Source organism: Morus notabilis, unplaced genomic scaffold (assembly GCF_000414095.1).
Source record: "Morus notabilis unplaced genomic scaffold, ASM41409v2 Scaffold489, whole genome shotgun sequence".
NCBI lineage: Eukaryota > Viridiplantae > Streptophyta > Magnoliopsida > Rosales > Moraceae > Morus > Morus notabilis.
Window position 1 is genome coordinate 394,177 of NW_010357331.1, and position 19,682 is coordinate 413,858.

A 19,682-nucleotide genomic window follows, 5' to 3' on the forward strand; every position below is an offset into this window, starting at 1 on the left:
TTATTTATGAATGCACAAGTGTAAACCTTGTGGATGTCAGAGGCTGACTTTTGATGGTGATCTTAATAGTAACTGTGTTTCGTAAAGCTCGCCTCACTTTTTCTAAAAACTCAATTTCCTTAAAATAGTGGGGTCTGTTTAGAAATACCTGATTATTTCAGATTTGAAATCAAATTTTGAACTGTTAATCGTTTAATCACTTTCTTAATCAAGTTTAATTTCTAAACAATCATCCACGTCACTAACCCCTGTTTGGGGGCATGACACAGACTCCTAGAAGAAATCTTATCCTTATCTCCAAGATAAAGCTTGATAATTATCTTACTTCTATTTTTATTTTGGAAACAAAATCCTCTCTCTTTCTCTTATCCTTGGCTTGCCACCACAAAGACTTTATCCCCTGTGGTTGGCGCAAATTACTGATAAGGGAAGGAGAAAAAAATTATCATTTATCCTGTAGTCTAATTTTAACTCAAATTCAAATTCTAATTAAATTCAAACTCTAATCAATTTGAATTCTAATTGGATAAGTTATCTAATAAGCCAATTGGATAAGTTAGAGAGTAAGCAACCGAATCCCAAAGTGATTCTACCTACACTAGGCGTGTGGCACTGTGGTCCCACTATAGTGTGTGTTCTAAACTTCAAATATTGAATAATCACATTATTTAATTTATAATTAATTTATAATTAATTATTCTTGAGTGCTTTATTTATAATTCTCTAATTCTAAAATTTTCATTTTGCCCTTAGTGTCTTGTAGAATTACAATGACGACGCATAAACTCATGGACCTATAATTTTGAGCTCTAATAAAATTAATAATTAATTAAAACTCTTTAATTAATTAATTAATTAATTCTATTAAATCCAGAGTTACTCTACTATAAATTTAGAATTGCACTCTCGCAATTATAAATATAATTTACTTCCAAACTCTGAAGTGACCATTTGATATGGTCATTACATATAGATTAATCACCTATAAATAATTCATAATTAGAGCTAGGTGAAATCTGTTAACCTCTCTAATTACATATTTATCATTGAGTACTATTGATTCTTTAATGGATAGTGATCTATAAAACAAATTCATGAATCTGAGCTCCTACTAATCCAAGTACCGAATCAACACTTAAGAAAATTATTTATCTGCCTCTTTCTCAAGAAAGAATGAATTCAATCTTGTGTATTAATATTCCCGGCTACCTATTTCATTATGTCTCCAAGATACAAGGAATAAGATTCAGCATCTCAGAATCCGTACGGAGTAAATCAAAAGACACAAATTCGTAAATAGGATTCTGCTAATAACTCAAGATTAAGATCATTCTATATATGACTATTGGTATACTCAATTAGAATTTCTATACTTAACATAAATTATTAGAAATTCATATTGTGTCTGTGTCCTAGTTCTACATAATCTCATTATGCGTAATACACTCATTCAATATCCCACTATATTAACAGTGCTGATAAATGATAATATCGTTTCATTTTAAATGGGAATGACATGTATTAGTAATATTGTAATTAAAGATTCTGAGCTTTAACTTAATTCATTAGGAGTATTATTTTGATTATTATCCTTAAATATTATCCTCTCGCATATAACACTTATATACAATATTTAAGGTCACATAAATAATCATAGAATTTTCAATGATATTCATAAAATATTCAATAATATATGCACATAAAATAATGAATAAACTTTTTTATTAAATAAATAATAAATATCCTATCACATCTCATATTTTTAGGACACTATTCTCAACGTGTTCCATTATCACTCCATCACAAAACCACTATTCGTACCAATACAAGTATTAAACTATTAAATAACACAAAGTAGTCTAATGGCTGAGCGATCATGTTTTCTAATCCCCATCTATGAATAATAAATCTATGCATACAAGAGTCATACTCCCAACGTACCGGTAAGCGTACCTTTATACAATGTCAGAATGTCTCTCTTTGGCACATCAAAAGGTACAAGTCAAGTATATGAGTTTATTATTCATCTCAAGATTGAGATGATAACATATAGTTAGTCAAAAATAAATTGTTTTATTCAAACGGAATTATTAATTAAAACAACTCAACTTTTGTTCAATCCAAGCTTTTAAGACACCATTCCCAACATGTTCCATTACCACTCCATCAGAAAATCACTATTCATACCAATAGAAATAATAAACTATTAGATAACACAAAGTAGTCTAATGGCTGAGCACTTATGTTTTTCAATCCCTGAATAATATCATAAGAGGATATTATGAACTCTTTTAATAAGAGCTATAAATTCTCTATCTTTAAATAATAAATCTATACATATAAGAATCATACTCTTAATATATATATATAACTGTACCTTTATACAATGTCAGGATGTCTATGTGATCTTCACGCTTCATCCTTTTAATCAAATATTAATGCCTGGAAACTTTAATGCTTAGATTCTACACTTGAGTGCTAGGATACTCGGATACTCAAGTGCTTTGGATCTTCGGGTGTTAGGTTGCTTGGGTCCTCCGACATTCGACCTATTGGTGTTTGGATACTCCACAAGCCACGTGGTATTGCAACAGCAGAAATATATTCTTGCAAAAAATCTCATCCAACACCTTTATTATATAAGAAAAATTATAATTGTGTTCCATTTAATAATTGAAATATATAACTATGTCTCTCATCAAAAAAATATCATCTCTAGTTCTTTTTATAGTGCCCCTATTGAAAAAACTTCGTGCTCTGGTTGACAAGATCTTGAAGTATCGTTGTGTTGTTTTTTTTTCTTTTATTTATATACACTTATATTTGCTCTCTTTGTTATTCATTTAGGTCATGTTTGTTAGCATGTACAGTGTTGATACCATAATTTCTCACACACCGATGGCCTACCGGCGAAGTATTGTCCCCACTTGGACCCGCCGTGACGGGTGGGGTTTCGTCCCTTCATAAAAGGCGCCTCGCTGGATGGAGGGGTCGGCACTTCGGGACTTTGTCCCTCTCCTGGCCCCACCAACCACCGAGGTATTGTCTCCACTTATGCCCAATGGATGGGGGAGTTTTGTCTCCCTTGAGAGTGCCTCGCTGGTAGGAGGGGTTGAACCTGGGGTACTTATACCTTTCCAGGCCCCCGTCTCCAACCGATGTGGGACTCTTGGCACAACAGTGCCCCCCGAGTCGGGGGGACTGAGGAGGCAGGCCGTGGCCAAACGTCCCCAGTGGAGTCACCAACTGTTGATACAACTGAACCAACAGCTCCCGACGCACCGCGGCCGGGTCCGATGCAGATGCAAGCCCAAATAGCCACTTTGACCGAGTTTATACGTGGGCTAGTAACCGTGGTAGAACGATTAGACGGAAGGAACTCCATGCCGCCACTAGAGGATGCCCCAAGACCACGGGCCCCTGCCATGATGGAAAATCCGAATCACGGTAACCGCCCGCATATCCAAGAAGGGACCGGGGAAAGCGAGAACCACCAGGGCCCTCCTAGGCCTCGACCCTCCCATTCCTCCGGCAGCCGTTTGAGAGCCGCTGGAATCCGAGCCATCAAGGAACTGCCCCAAAATCCCGGAGGAAACCGGCCAGGAGACTCAGGGTCGGTGCAGGCGGGCGGTCAGGCCAGAGGTGAGCCCATCGCTCAAAGGGCGGAAGCGCCGGGAGCAGGCGCTCTCAAGGGAGACAAAATTCCCCCATCCATTGGGCATAAGTGGAGACAATACCTCGATGGTTGGTGGGGCCAAGAGAGGGACAAAGTCCCGAAGTGCCGACCCCTCCATCCAGCGAGGCGCTCTCAAGGGAGACAAAACTCCCCCATCCATTGGGCATAAGTGGAGACAATACCTCGGTGGTTAGTGGGGCCAGGAGAGGGACAAAGTCCCGAAGTGCCGACCCCTCCATCCAGCGAGGCGCCTTTTACGAAGGGACAAAACCCCACCCGTCACAGCGGGCCCAAGTGGGGACAATACTTCGCCGGTGGGCCATCGATGTGTGAGAAATTCTGGTATCAACATACAGTATTGTATAAGGTGCAAAAAATCTAAAACTTTAAAAATTTTATGTCAAAATGTAATTTTTCAAAAAAATTTGGGATCAAAATATAATTTTTTAAAAGTTTTAGGGTATAATAGACTAAAAATGAGTTCAATCATACGACATAAACTGTATTAATTTACCTTATATATTAGTTTATACGATACGATTATCACACTAAACATTATATTAATGTATTATTATATAATACGGTATTCTAACAAAATCAAATAAATATATCCTAAATTATTAATTTTTATGCCGATAGGCTAGGGAACGAAGTGTGGTAAACCTTTGTACAACGCAAGTTTACTTAGAATGAACATATATGTGGAGTGGAAGTAAAGGCACCAACAAGCTGTGTTCATACTACAGCAAAATTGAAACCACCAAAAAAAAAAAAAAAAGGACAAAAGAAGAGTACAAAGCAAAGAATACTTCTGTTTGATTCATAAATTTAGAACTATAATTTAAAAACATTATCATTTTATGTGTGTTTTTTATGAGAGAAAATACTGTAACGAGTCACGAACTATGATTCGAATCATGTTCACTTTAAATGATATTTGTCTCATTTTCTATTTTCTTACGAAATTATGGGCGCATTTGGAAATCATTCCAAAATTATTTTATTTTTTGTATGAAAATGAAAATGAAAACGTTTTCAATCTTAGATAGAAATATTTTTAAAAATGCGTTTGATAATTTTATCAAGAGATTATTTTCAGTGTAAAAAAAAACTTATTAATGTCTCTCTTTCTACTTGAGAGATGAGAAAACGAAAATAAAAAATAAAAAACGACTAAAAGTCATTTTTCATTTCTCTCTCATTTTACACAAAACTAAAAAATTATTTTCATTTTCATTTTTTATCTTTATTGCACGAAATACCGTTTTAAAAATTTTTTTTTTTTTTTTTGAAAAACATAAAACATAAAAATGGGATCAATTTTAAATACAACCTGTGTGATGGAGTGTAAAAAGTACTTTATTAACGAAACATGATAAAGAATTAATAGTTTCGTTCATAACATGGTAGTTTTTCTAGTACTTTGCCAATCATTTTTTTTCCCCTTTAAACGCAAGAGTTAAAAGAAGGGTCATCCACATGGCCAAGTCAACTTGGTAGCTGATAGCTTGAAGGTAGCAACAACATGCATGGTATCCAAAACATAACTCCAAAGAAAGATGTCAAATCATGAATCTTCTTGTGAAGCACAGATCACCAGTTTTGAAGATTGGAAAAATGTTTGGAATTCTTATTGGTCTTAATCAAAATGTGGGTGCAATATTTCTCTGGTGCCTTGTGGTGTGTCCCGACTCAATAAATATCATTCATTTGGATGGGTCCTGGTGTTCAATCAATCATTTTATAGGTGTTCGTTTCTGGCAAAAAAATATCTAAAAGGGCCAAGCAAATTTATGTGCTCCCTTAACCAAAAATGAATATTCAAGATGACCAATCTTTGCATTGTGATGAGAACCACTTTGATCGTAATTTCTAAAATGGAATATTAGCAAATAAGAGAAACTAGGTACTGAATATGAGATTTTCTATTTCTATTTTTGTTTTTAGGAATCTCTTACGTTGCTATTTTACCCTACCGCAGAAACTGTTATTTTTAACAATTTGATCTTTTTTTTTTTTTTTAACGGTTGAATTTGTGGACGTTTACATTAAATACTTACAGTAAACAACACAGAATTGCTCCTGCTCATAGATAAAACATTTGAAAAACTAAAACAACAGCTAAAACGAAAGTTGTTATCGTTAAGAGTAAAATAAAAATTTCTACCATAAAAGTTTCCTTGTTTTTATTAATCTCTTGCGAACAGAAAGATAGGGCATTGTTGATAACGAAAATCATCCAAAAGGAGAAAATATATATTACAATTGAAGTAAGAGATAATCTGTAAATGAGTTTATTTCTGCCAAAAAAAGAAAAAAAGGTTTATAGATTTTAAAACTCTATCAACAAGATTCAAAGTTCTACGGTAAAATGAGAGATGATCTAGAATCACATTTCCCTTTATAAGACAAGATTGAAACATTTATAAGAAACGTGATACAGCCCAATGGTATACTCTTTTGTCTACAGAACAATTATTGGAATTGAAAATGTAGTCACTATTTTTACTATTCTTGCGAAGGATAAATGTATTAGTCACTGCCTGCCACTACCAGATCCCACAAAACACCACGAAACAAACCTTTGAGTGCCTCAAACATCTGAAACCTGAAATATAATAAGGAGAATTTGTAGTATTGTATAAAATAAATATCTTTTCACTAGTGCATAATCTTATACCGTCAGATTTTCATCAAATTCCATTAAAATTGTTTACTTTTCTCCTCTTGACACAATTTTGATGTAATCTGATCGTAACAAACAGTACACTAGCAGTAAGGTATTTTGTTGTACACCACTACAAAATTCTTGGTTTAATAATTGACAGAGCAGCAGTTGTAGGAGCTTAAAGGCTTAGAATCTATACAAATGTTCCATACAAACTATGTACAACATAGATACCTTAAATATATATATATATATATATATATAAGTATATATATATATATGGTAAAACTGGCATAGCACATACATCAACTTTAGATATTAATTTAAAGGCCTTCATAGTAACCACCAAAGGTTACATGAGCAGATCTGGTAAGAGGCACTCCTCTAGCTGCTGTAAATGCGTCATTGAACTTTGTAGCATGTTGTACCACTTGCTCCATCCTCTGCAAACCAAAGAGTTGAGGCTTTAATTAAGTAGACAAAACACATCTTCGGTAATGTCTATGGTGGATTCTATACCAGTGCTCTATACCTTTTATGGAAATTAGATCAAATCAGAATCACATCAAAACAAAATAGAAAAAACATGTAGATTTAAAGAAAATCGAGAAAGATCTAATGGTCGAGAACTATACGGTTAATGCTCTCATAGAATTTTCTCATCATAGACCAATGATCTGAAAATTTCTATTCGTTTCTGCATTGGCCAAAAAGGGTGAAGAAACTAATATTTCATCCATAAATCCAACTGGGCATTTATCAAATTTGGAAAAAGAACATATTAGAGACTTAATTCTCTCCGAATCATATTACAACACATTATATTGCTCTTTTTAGGCTCCTGCCAAATTAGTCAACAAGAAAAAATGGAGAAAAAACTAATATTTGATATACATAAATCCAACTGGGCATTTATCAAATTTGATAATAAAAAATATAATAACAAGAAAAAAAAAATTGGGGTTCTGGTTTTTTTGGTCTGACCTTGTCATCATTGTAAAGCTGAAACCTGATCTTGTGGCTGCTCTGCTGATTCTTTTGGTGACTCCCAAAAAAAAGAACGCAAATTGTGGCAGCAGCAACACCAAAAGAGCAAATGGCTCCAATCCCAGTGAGGCCCAATTTCCATATACTAAGACCATCATCATCACAACTATTCTCTCCCTCTAAGCTCTTTGTGCCTTCCTTGGATCTCAATCCTTCCTCCTTGTCCTCATCAAACTCAAACGTGGAAGCATCAATTTGAGGCATGAATCCTCTACTGGTGGTTGTAGGGGACTTTGGTGAGTCCACCTTCATCGTGTCGACAAATTCATTTTCCTTCTTCATTTTCTTGAAGAAGACTTGGGAAACGGAATCCTGATCAGCTTCTCCAGCTTCGTCTGTGATTTCTTTCTCCAATTGATCATGATCATCTGCTAGGGATGATTTTCCAACCGTTGGATTCAGATGAACTGGGATTATTGGAACAGGAACAAGCTGACTAGGAGGTCTTGGATTTTCTCTTCTTGTGGTGGTTTTCCTGGAATCTTGTAATGGGCAATCGAAATAATTCATGTCAAAAACACCCTTTGGATCAGAACCCCAGTTGCTGTAATGGATCTTCTTCTTCACCCCATCTTCACAGAAATCGAGGAAACCATCAGCAGGGATGAACTCCCACTCATCAAAATCCATTTTTTTTTTCTTTTTGGCTTTCTGGGTTAGTGGAAAAAGTGAAGATTTTTCAGCAATTTCTTTTAAATAAGGGATTCTGAGCTGTGGGTGTTTGAATAGTTGTATCAAAGATGGTGGCTTTCATGGAGTTTAGTGTGGAATTTCACTCTCATTCTTAATGGGTGTCTTCTTTGCTTGTTTAGAGCGGTGAAAATTGAACCCCGTAAGCAAGGAATACATCTTATTCGCATATTGACACACAATTGTTGTTTTTATTTTTTTTTTCGAGTGCTTATCCATTTTAAAGGGACAAAAGGAAGATGGTCCAAGTGGGACCCACAAAAGAGAACAGGCCTCTTTGATGGAGTTCCTTGATTTTTCATCTCTCTTTTTTTTCCATCTCTTTTCTATATTTTATTAGTATAAGGAATGATCTGTTTGGAGTTTGATTATTATAATTGTATGTTTGTATCTTTGGATAAATGTTTGATTAGTGGCCTTGGGTTTGAAATAGTATTGTTCTGTTGTTGTTCTCTGTGATGAACTTTTTCTTGGGGAGAAAGAGAAAAAGAAGAGATTCCTTCTTTAGTCTCACTCTCACAAAGGGAAAGGTAAATAGAATTTTTTTCACTCTGTGGATTTAAATTTTTAATTTGAATTGAGATATGATATTTTAAAAAAAAAATTTATTGTAATAAAAAAAATTAAATGTGATATTTTTTAAAAAAATTTTATTATAAAAATTTAAATTAATAAAATGAACGAGCTGTTGAGCTTTCTTATGCGAGTTTGCTCGGAATGACAACGATGGGATAGGTTTGTTAGAGTTAAAGAGGAAGAAAAAAAGAAAAGATGAAACTGATTGCCCAATACAACTGTCCATGACGTATTATCTTTATTCGTTATTTATTTTATATGTATTTGTTTATTGTTATTATTAAACTATTAGTCATTGGAGTTGGGTATTGGATTTTCTTTTATTCGTCATAAACTAGTTGAAACCGTCCCTATTATAAAAATTATTTTGATCTCATTCAGTTTATTAATTTGAGTTTTTAATTTAAGTTGAGATTTAATTTTATATGAGAGTTTTTAACTGTAGTAAAAAAAAATTAGATGTAACTTTATATAATAACTTTTAACTGTAATAAAATTAAAATTAAAAATTTAAATCAGTGAAATGAATGAGACCAACACAACGAGAGATTCTTTTTTTAAAATTGGTTTTTTGAAAGCCCGTTGTTAAATATGCTAAAAAAACACAGAGAAGCGAAGAACTGGCGGAGAGATTCGTATTTTGCTATTATTTAAGTTGGTTTTTAGAAAACCATCTTTAGTTATTCATTTCTAACAATGGTCGCTTCCTTAACTGATGTAAGTTTATTATTTCTAAAGTCTGTTTGCACTTTATGATGTTAAAAAAGATATATGAAGTCGCTCTATTTATTACTCGTCTTTAAAAACCTTTGAGAAAATATTAAAAAAGTTATTTTTCTTTTTTGAAGATGGAGGTTTTCTTTATGATGTCAAAAAAAGATATATAAAGTCGCACTGATTTTTAGCCGTCTTTAATTTTTCATTTATAACTATAGTTTTTTCCTTAACTGATGTTAGAGTAGTATTTTTAAAGACGGCTCGCGCACTATGATGTCAAAAAAATAATAATAATAAAGTCGCACTATTTGTTATCCGTCTTGAAAAACCTTTAAAAAAAAAAAAAAAAGACTATTTGTGTTACGGTTTTTATCGTATGATATGAGAAAAGATATATAAAATCGAACTAATTGTTATCCTTTAGAAATGCTAAAAAAAATAAAAAGGTTTTTTTTTGTACTTTTTACACTGTTTTTAATATGTGATGGTAAAAGATGACATACGAAGCCGTACTTGTCTTTGTCCATCTTTAAAAACCTTCCAAAAAAATGAAAAAACAAATACACGAGTTTGTGAATCTGTGTGCCACTAAAACATCTTTCCAAAATTTGCTAACGCTTTGTTCTATTCACTAATTTAGGGCCCGTTCACTTCGCTGATTCGAGTTTAGAATTTAAGTTGAAATGTGACTTTATGTGAAAACTTTTTACTGTAGTAAAAAAATTAGATGTGATTGTTTGTGAGAGCTTTTTACTGTAAAAAAACTCAAATCAGCGAAATGAACAGATCTTTAAACTGTAATAAAATTAAAATTAAAAATTTAAATCAATAAAATGAACGATGTTTAAATCTCGTATTCTCTTCACTCTCTTATTATACGTCATATATGTCCTCCGTAGCATTTAACCTAATTTGGGCAGAAGAAATTAGGGATTCTTTTGTAATCGGGGATTTGGGATTTTCTCCATCACTACCACCTTCGTTCATTCGCCACTGTCACTTTACATCCCGTTGTCGTCAGCATTGGTGCCTTTGCTGTCATTGCTCACTTCAATCTGCTACCTCCACTTGAAAACCAACCGGCCGCTCGTGACTATCCCCAACCAAAAAGCTTCGAAATCCAATGAAAAACTTTGACGTAGGTAAGCTTTGTATAGCTCTCCGATCGACTTTAATAGGTAAGCTTTAAACTCCTAGGCCAGGGTAAATTTTAATTTTTCTCATTTTTTTGTTTTTGATGGGAAAACGTATTTCCTATTTATCTATTTCAATCATTACAAGAGCAAGAGCATATATATAGGAACCCTAGCCAACAAAAAATAGAAAATAATCCCGGATTTGTGTTGAGAAATCTTCAATCGAATCAAGAAATAAATTACAAGAAAAAAGAATGGGGTAGTAGATTACCCAAATCCTCTAAATAAGGAAACTAGTGAAGTTGTAATATTATAGTTGTAAATTCTTTAGTCAACACTATAATTCCAACTCTCCCTCAAGTTGGGCCGTAGATATTGATCACACACAATTTGAAACTCAAGTCCTTAAAGCTAGTTCTTGGCAAAGCCTTGGTAAGAATATCCGTTGTTTGAAGTCCTGTTGGAGTGTACATGAGAGTGATAGTTCCTTCCTCTATTTTTTCTTTGATGAAGTGACGATCTATCTCCACATGTTTAGTCCTTTTATGATGGACCAGATTTTTGGCAATGCTTATGGCAGCTTGATTATCACAGAACATTTTCATAGGAGTTTCAATTGGAATTTTCAACTCCCCAAGTAACCATTTCAGCCACATTCCTTCAATAATTCCATGGGTCATAACTCTAAAATCTAACACTACACAACTCCTAGCCACTACGGATTGTTTCTTGCTTCTCCGGGTAACTAGATTCCCCCACACATAGGTACAATATTGTCACGCCCCCAAACAGGGATTGGTGACATGGATGCTTGTTTAGAAATTAAACACTGATTAAGAAAGTAATTAAGCTAAAGTCAAAGTCAAAGATAATGTATATATAAGAATTTTCAAACAAACCCTACTATTTTAAGGAAATTGAGTTTTAGAAAAGAGTGAGGCGGACTTTACAAAAACCACAATCAGAGTCAAATTAATTTCAAAAGTCAGCCTCTGGCATCCACAGGGTTTCCACATTGTGCATACATAAACAATACATAAAAGTAAATTACAGACATCAACCACAGTCTAGTAAAGTTTAAAGTTAAAATCCATAATTTATACATGCCTTAATACACGTGGCAATGAGGGAGGTAAATTATAATTTCTTCACTTCTGGAGATCGGCTCACCTCACCGGCACTCACCACTACTTCTAACGTCGCTTGAGAGGGGTTTAATACATTTAAAACAGAAGAAAAGTGAGCGAAAGGCCCAGTAAGATATAATTTTATAAAACTGAATAAATAAATGAAAATACATGGTCTGAACATGTCATCCAGAACCAAACGTCCATTTTTTGAAAGGAAAATAAACTTAAATTTCCGGTTTCAGGCATTATCAAGTAATTTATAAGTTAGGATAAATTACTTACAAGCATTGCAAGGCCAAACACCACCGTAGTGAGCCGTACGAGTTTCGGGTCCTGCCTCCAAGGATACGATCCCGATCTCTAGGCCATCAGCGTTGTTACCATTTCTTAAAATATCTCATTTTAAAAAAATATCATATAAAACTCTTCTTTAGATTTCAATAATTTCAAATACATTTTTATCTTTAAAACGTTTTCATAGGCCAAACACATTTAAAACAGGCTAACAAGGATGTGGACATCTTACCTCACGGATGTCAATTCTACGGATAACTTCAAGTAGTCCTAGCCTCACTTGTCTTTGAAGCTTCAAGTCTTATCATGCCGCTAGCTTCAGTTTAGAGTTTAATCATTATCTCTAAATAATCTAGCTTAATTATGTACAATTGTATCATATTAGTGTGCTTTGACTCAAAATCAAAGTTCATAAACAACTTCTTGTTGGTTTTCGAATCGAATTCGGATGCGGAAGCGTGAGGATAGCGGATCAAGTATAAAAAGAAATTTCATAAAACATTTGAGATACTCTATAAATTATATTAATTTATGCACGTATAAATTAATCACATTAATTTATTTATTAAGAACTCAATTAGTAATAATACATGGAGGCCGATTAGGATGATAACCTGAGTTCCTTGACCTCGAACAATCCTTGCTCCAAAGCCTTGTGTTTAAAAAATCAATGTCTTTCACGTCAATTTTTAGAATCCATGAAGATGTGTGTGTGGGCACACCTGAGACAAAACGGGTTAAAATAAGCACTCAAATTTTCACAAACACCAACGCATGCACGATGTGGAATTTGACTTACCCTACGGCAGTACTCAAGAGTTAAGTCTACAGAATCTAAAACAGTGGGTTACACTCATAAAATATAATTACATAGTTAATTATATTTTTAATCAAAATAACGATAATTAATATAGATTGAATATATGAGATTTTTTTATAACCTTATTAATTGAGAGAGTCTTGGTCTAAGTTATCTCATTTACTTGTTTGACAAGTTATCCAATTAAATTTAAAAATAAATTAAAGTCTGACTTTGTTTGAATTTGAATTTAAATAAAAATCGAAAAAAAAGACAAAAAGAAAAAATTTATCTTTCTTCTACACTATGTAGGGCACCACCCACAAGGGATAAATAACTGTGGGGGCTGATTTCTATAAGGAGAGAGCAAGACAATTTTGTTTCAAAATTAAATGGGAATTATATTTTTATTAGGATTTAAAATATAAGTGATAACCAATTTTCTATTGCCATTATAAAAAAATTATGATTTAATGACTCAAGATAGATGATAGTTTTAATAAAACCGTTATCTACATTTCCATTTAGAGTGCGGACATTTTTATTTGAATATTAGACAAGGGTTTCTTAAGAAACCGTTGTCCAATACTTAAATAAAGACGAAGGTTTATTTTTAACAGTCGTCTAAATGTTCTTTTATCTAACACAGGTCACGCACACTTCTCATTTTCCCAAAAAATACACTGAGATATCTCTCTCTCTGTGTGCAACTTGCGAACCCAGAAAATTAGAACGTCGATCAGTTGTCCTTGCTCGCCCATCAACACGCCGACACATCTTTCGTGGTCCACCTTCACCGTTCACCGTCACTGCCACTCTTCATTCCTCCAAGCTAGGTACATCTCTCCTAAATCTTGTTTTGTTTGGTTCAGACAATATTTTAAGCATTAATTTGTTGATTTTAGTATTACTTTGTAAAATTATGAAATATTTGGTTGGATCACCTTGAAATTAGGTTAGATATGGTTTGGGTTATAGTGAATATTATTTGGATTCTATGTTATGATAATGATTGGGGTAATGTAAATTGGTTATGTATTCGGTAATGTGATTGTTGATGTCTCGGATTGTGTGGTTGAATTTTAAAATTGTTTGTAAAATTAATTTGGGTAATGTGTGAATGGAATGAGATATGATTTCGCTTGTGAATTAATTGATAAAATTATTTATTTAAGTAATGTGATTGTGGTTAAAAGTTTAAATTGTTTATTAAATTTATTTAAGTAAGGTGTGAATTGAATGTGATCATAATTGTATTGTGAAATTATTATTATGAGAATATAATTAAAAATTTTGTGTCTATTATTTTGGTTTTGTGTAGCAATAGATAGAAAATGGATGTATGCAAATAAGATGAGTGATGAATATAAGAGAAGGGTTGAAGAATTTGTGTCATTTGCAAAGAATTCCACGAAAGAGAATATGATTCGTTGCCCGTGTGTGCAATGTGGAAATATTAAGAAATGATTAATAGATGATCTTAGATTTCATTTGTTCTAATATGCAATTGATCGAACTTATCAAACATGGATATGGCATGATGAAGATGTTCCTACTTCATCATCGGTGGTTAGGGGGAATGATGATGTTTATATGGATCATAAAGAAGATAGTAGTAACATGGTTGAAATGATGAACGATTTGGAGGAAGAAATTTGTCAACTGGCCATAGTTGTTTGAAAAGATGATGGATGAGACGGAGACACCGTAGTATAATGGGTGTAAGAAGTATATCAAATTGTCCGGTTTGATTAGATTGTGGATCTTGAAAGCATCGGGTGGGTGGTTTAATGCAAGTTTCGTGGGACTTTTAGAATTTCTCAACAATACACTCCCGAATAATAATCAAGTGCAGGATAGTATGTACGAGGCTAGGAAGACATTGAGCTATGGGGATAGAGTATGAGAAGATACATGTGTGCTCGAATGATTGCATTCTATACCGGAATAAGTGTGCAGACTTGGATGAGTGTACGGTGTGCCATGAGTTTAGGTGGAAGAAAGGTAAGAAACCGTCGAACGGAAGAAAAAGAGTGCCGATGAAGGTGTTATGGTACATTCCAATTGGACCACGTTTAAAGTGATTTTATAAGAATACGGAGCATGCAAAAAATTTAACTTAGCATCATGATATGAAGTTCGATAATGGCATGCTACGATTTTCGGCCGATTTTCCATAATGGAAGACATTTGATCTGGCGTATCCTGAATTTGATGCGGAGCCTAGAAATGTTCGCCTTGCTTTTTCGACCGATGGAATGAATCCTTATAGTAATTTGAGCAGGAAGCATAAGACATTGATGTCTTCTGCATGAAGAGGAAGTTCGTAATGTTGACCTTATTGATCTTAGGACTTAATCAACTGGAAAATGACATTGATGTCTACTTGGCACCGTTGATCGACAAGCTAGGGAGCTTGTGGGAAAGAGGGATCAAAGTTGAGGATGGTTTCCATCAAAAGACCTTCCACTCCATACAATGTTGATGTGGACCATTAATGACTTCCCTGCATATAGAAGCCTATTTGGGTACTCAGTTAAGAGTTCCATAGGTTGTCCCGTTTGCATGATGGAGACATATTCTATCCAGTTGGAACACAGAAAGAAGACGGTTTATGATGGTCATAGGAGATTCATGCCTATGAATCATCAATAACGCAAACGAAAAAAGAATTTAATGGTAAGACTGAAGAAAGACTACCTCCAAAACCGTTGATACGGAAACAAGTATATGAGATGATCAAGACGTGAAAGTGGTCTTCGGGAAAAAGAAGGAAACAAATAAGGAGCTAGTGATCGGACCTTGGAAGAAGCAGTTAATTTTCTTTGAGCTTCCATAATAGAGTTCACTGTTCCTTCGTCATTGTTTAGATGTCATACACATTGAGAAGAATGCTTGTAAGTCAATAGTTGGCATGCTACTTGACATCCCCAGTAAAACTAAAGACAGCCTCAATGCATGGTTAGATCTCATAGAAGTGAACATTAGAGGTGACATGGCTCTTGAGAAAATAGGCTCCCACATTTACTTACCTCTAGCTAAATATACACTATAGAGACAAGAGAAGAAAAGGTTCTGTAAGTGGCTTGCTTCGATCAAAGTTCTAGAATGGTATTCTTCTAACTTTAAGAATTTGGTGTCGGTGAAGGACTTAAAGATTATTGGAATGAAGATGCATGATTGTCACACATTGATGCAACAGTTGTTGCCATTTGCTTTGCATGGAACTCTAACAAAGGAGGTTAGATATACACTTACCAAGTTTTGCTTTTGTCAACTCCATATGCTCAAAGATACTAAATACAATGATATTTGATACAATACAATCAAAGTTGGTGAATACCTTGTGCATGCTTGAGAAGTATTTTTCACCATCCTTCTTTGACATCGTGATTCATCTAATGGTGCACTTAGTTCGTGAAGAGAGACTTTGCAGACCGGTGTACTTGAGGTGGATGTACCTATTTGAAAGATACAAAATCCTATAAGATTATGTCAAAAACTAAAATAGGCCAGAGGATTGCATTCTGGAAAGTTATATAGTTGAAGAAGCTATTGAATTTGACTCGTAGTACTTATCTAACGCAGAAGCAATAGGTTTACCTAAGCAAGTAAACATTGAATCCAAAAGTAAATTTGCCACTACTCCTTCGTTGGTTCCTCGCGAAGTATGGGAACAAGCTTGTTTCTATGTTCAACACTATACTCGTGAGTTGAACCATACATCGAGGTGCACAAAAAGAAAATAAAGGCAGCATTCCTAAAAGGAGGAAAAAATGAGAAATTGTTGCAAAATAAGCATAACTGGACATTTAGAGAGTGGATAAAGACAGACGTTTACTCTAAGGTTTACGAGCCTCAAAATGGTGGCGTCTCTCAAGTCATGTTAAAGCACTCAATAAATGGCTATACCTTCTACACTTACGAAATAAATGAAAAGCACCCACTCTAAAATAGTGTTGTCAATCTTCTTGTCGATGCTATGTATGTTTCCTCTACAAAAGACCAAAATCTTATATATGGAACAATGACCTACTATGATTTTATCAAGGACATATGAGAACTTGACTATTGTGGATTGTGAGTGGCACTTTTTAAATGCAATTGGGTCGACAATAATCATGTGAAGGTTGATAGCGACAGTGCTGCAGTTATAGACATTCATTGACTAGGCTACAAGAATGAACCCTTTATTTTGGGAACACAAGCAAAACAAGTTTTCTATACAACCAATCCTAAAGATTTAGAGTTGTCATTGGTTGTTCCTATGAAGCCAAGAGCAATTTGTGATGGCGAAGGAGATGATGACGATTGCACCATTGGTTACTAGAGGATTGCCACCGGTTGACGAGGTTGATGTTTTTGAAGATGATGATTTCACTTAATTTGTTTGGATGTTGAATAAACATGTGTTGAAAAAGGTAATAATAGGAAGAGAAAAAAATGATCATGTATTTATATGTACCTTTATGAACATTTAATTTATGTGTTTGTGAAATTACAATTCATTGTGTACTATTGTCTTATTTAGTAATTCATTTCATCATGTTATTTTTTAATTTACTTGTTATTTGGTTCTATTGTAAATTTTTATTAATATTTGAAATAACGTACTGAAATTAAAGAATTGTGATGCCAAATAACACACGGGATATAGGCCACCTGTGGGACAAGCTGTAAAATATGCATGACTTTTTTGATACTGGAACGACATATAACGACGATTTTTAGTAAAAACTGGCATTAGAAATAAACATTCAACGACGGTTTCTACAAAAAACCGTCGTCTAATACTTTCATGGTACCGTCGAATATCATATTAGACAACGACTTATGCATAAAACCGTCGTGTAATGAAATTTTTAACGACAGTTAAAAACCGTCGTAAAAGGTCGTAATGATTCGTCTAACCATCATCAAATCATATTACGACGGTTACTAACCGTTGTAAATAGTCATATTTCTACTAGTGTGCTTTATCTTGAACATAAAGAAAAGAGCTCTCATAGGACTCTATAAATTGGAGGCAATATAAAATTAGAGAACAAAATCTTTTGCTCTCCCTCCTACTGTGTTAGGTGTGCACCATAGAGAGAGGAAAGAGAAGAAAAGTTCTTCCAATCTTGGTTCCACCTAATACATATGTTGATATTAGTAGAAGAGACAATTACCGAGTGATCGATCCTATAGTTCTAAATTAGAGCCTACACTCTAGGACTAGACAAGAAAGGTTTGATATTCTTAGAAAGCTTGGAGCGAAGATAGTTCATGTTTAAAGAACTCAATTAATCGACCTTATCGATCGTTAGGTAAATTAATAAATTAATTATATTAATTATTCGCGTATAAATTAATATATCCTATAAAGTATTTTAAAAGGTTTATGAAGATTTTTATTATACACAATCCGTACTAATACGCTGCGCATCCGAAAATCATTTTGGAAACAAAGAGAAATAAGGGAACATTAGACCCAAGGGTGAACACAATAGATTATATAGCATGTAGGATTCTATACCGCGTTCCTTAATAGCCTGTTGTTAGAAATTTTTGGCCAAGGTATTATTATAAGCAAAATGCCTTTGTAAATGAATAAAGAAAAGTCATGGAATTGCATAATTGAAGTTTTGGGAAATTATTATGGCTTTAAAAAATGAGTTTTAAGTGTTGAATATACCAGTTATGAAATATTTTTAGTATTTTCATATTTTTCTTAGTTTTGGAAATGATTTTAAGGTATTTTAAAAATTATACGTGGATAGACTGGACTGAACACATGGTGTGAAGAGTGCACATTCCCGATCAGGGAAAGTACCGCAGCATTTTTTGGCGATGACCTATGAATATTACACACAACTGTAAGTTATAACAGGGACATAAATTGTAATGTTGGTGCTACTAATTTATTTTTTATATATGCAGGTTTTTTATTTTGCATTATTTATTATTTATTTATTAGTTTATTTACTTAAAAATAACGTTTTAGACACCAGTTTTAAACAGTTTGGGTTTTAAAATTATGATGTTTTAAAGAAATATCATGTTACGTCTTTCGCTCACATTTTTATTATTTTAAATTTCTCTCTCTCAGGTTTTGTAAGACCTATGAGATAGAACATGTGACCAGAGTTGTCAAGCGATGTAAGTTATCGTAGAGAATCTTAGAAGTGATTATAAGGTATAAATTATTTAAGTTGTAGTATTTCTATATCTGTTGCACAGCTAGTCTTGATGTTGCATAAAATTTTGCATTCATACTATTTTTATTATTTATGAAATTTTAAACCCTCGCAAGGCGACGATTTTATTATTATTATGGGGTCATTCTCTTTTTTTTGGGTTATAGATTTAAGTGTTGTTAATGGGTTTATGTATTGTTGCTTTTTTATTAGTCGTGCCCCCTTTTTCGGGACGTGATAAAAATCCAGTTTATAACCCTAAGGTCACCTAAAAAACCGTTAGAGGCAAAACAGTCATTTTTACCTTAAGGGTAAAGTGGTCAAATAGACATTGAGTTTCGAGTTTTGACTCACAATCCTTTAGGGCATAATGTTTCCCGTAGTATGTACTATATGTTTGTAGCCTCTAATGCGTCAAAGTCGATAGGAGAACAACGATAATTTTTTTTTCAAGGGTAAAATCATCAACTAATGTCGGATCACTTCGATCCAACTCAAACTCCTTAGTGGACTAGAGACAACCATTAGGCAAAATCGATTTTAAGATGAAAAGTCTAATTGGGCAAGAGGGCCTAATTAGTGAAGAAAGTAACCCATCGGTAAACCAATGAGTAAACCTATTACGTTATAAAATTCGAACCCAAACCATTAGGACTAACCCAGCCTTGGAAATGTTCAAGAATAGGAATGGACCCAAGTAGACTTAGACCTATTAATTTAATGAGAAATTAAAGTTATTTTTGTGAGAAATTAACTTTATTTAATCCCAA

At 33.7% G+C, this 19,682-nt stretch overlaps 1 protein-coding gene across 3 annotated transcripts; it reads right to left on the minus strand.

Annotated features, from left to right (window-relative positions):
• Nucleotides 1–6,073: 6,073 nt before the first annotated feature.
• Nucleotides 6,074–8,255, minus strand: LOC21397882. 3 transcript variants are annotated; one of them, XM_024168870.1, is made up of 3 exons: nt 7,329–8,255; nt 6,649–6,787; nt 6,081–6,284 (listed from the first exon to the last, which is right to left on the minus strand). In XM_024168870.1, the coding sequence occupies exons 1-2, from the start codon at nt 8,019–8,021 to the stop codon at nt 6,668–6,670; spliced, it is 813 nt and encodes a 270-aa protein (XP_024024638.1). In that variant the 5' UTR covers nt 8,022–8,255; the 3' UTR covers nt 6,081–6,284; nt 6,649–6,667. The 3 variants fall into 3 exon arrangements, with proteins under 3 accessions (XP_010088054.1, XP_024024638.1, XP_024024645.1); XM_010089752.2 differs by having other exon boundaries at nt 6,074–6,787; XM_024168877.1 differs by lacking the exons at nt 6,081–6,284; nt 6,649–6,787 and adding an exon at nt 6,796–6,876.
• Nucleotides 8,256–19,682: the final 11,427 nt, after the last annotated feature.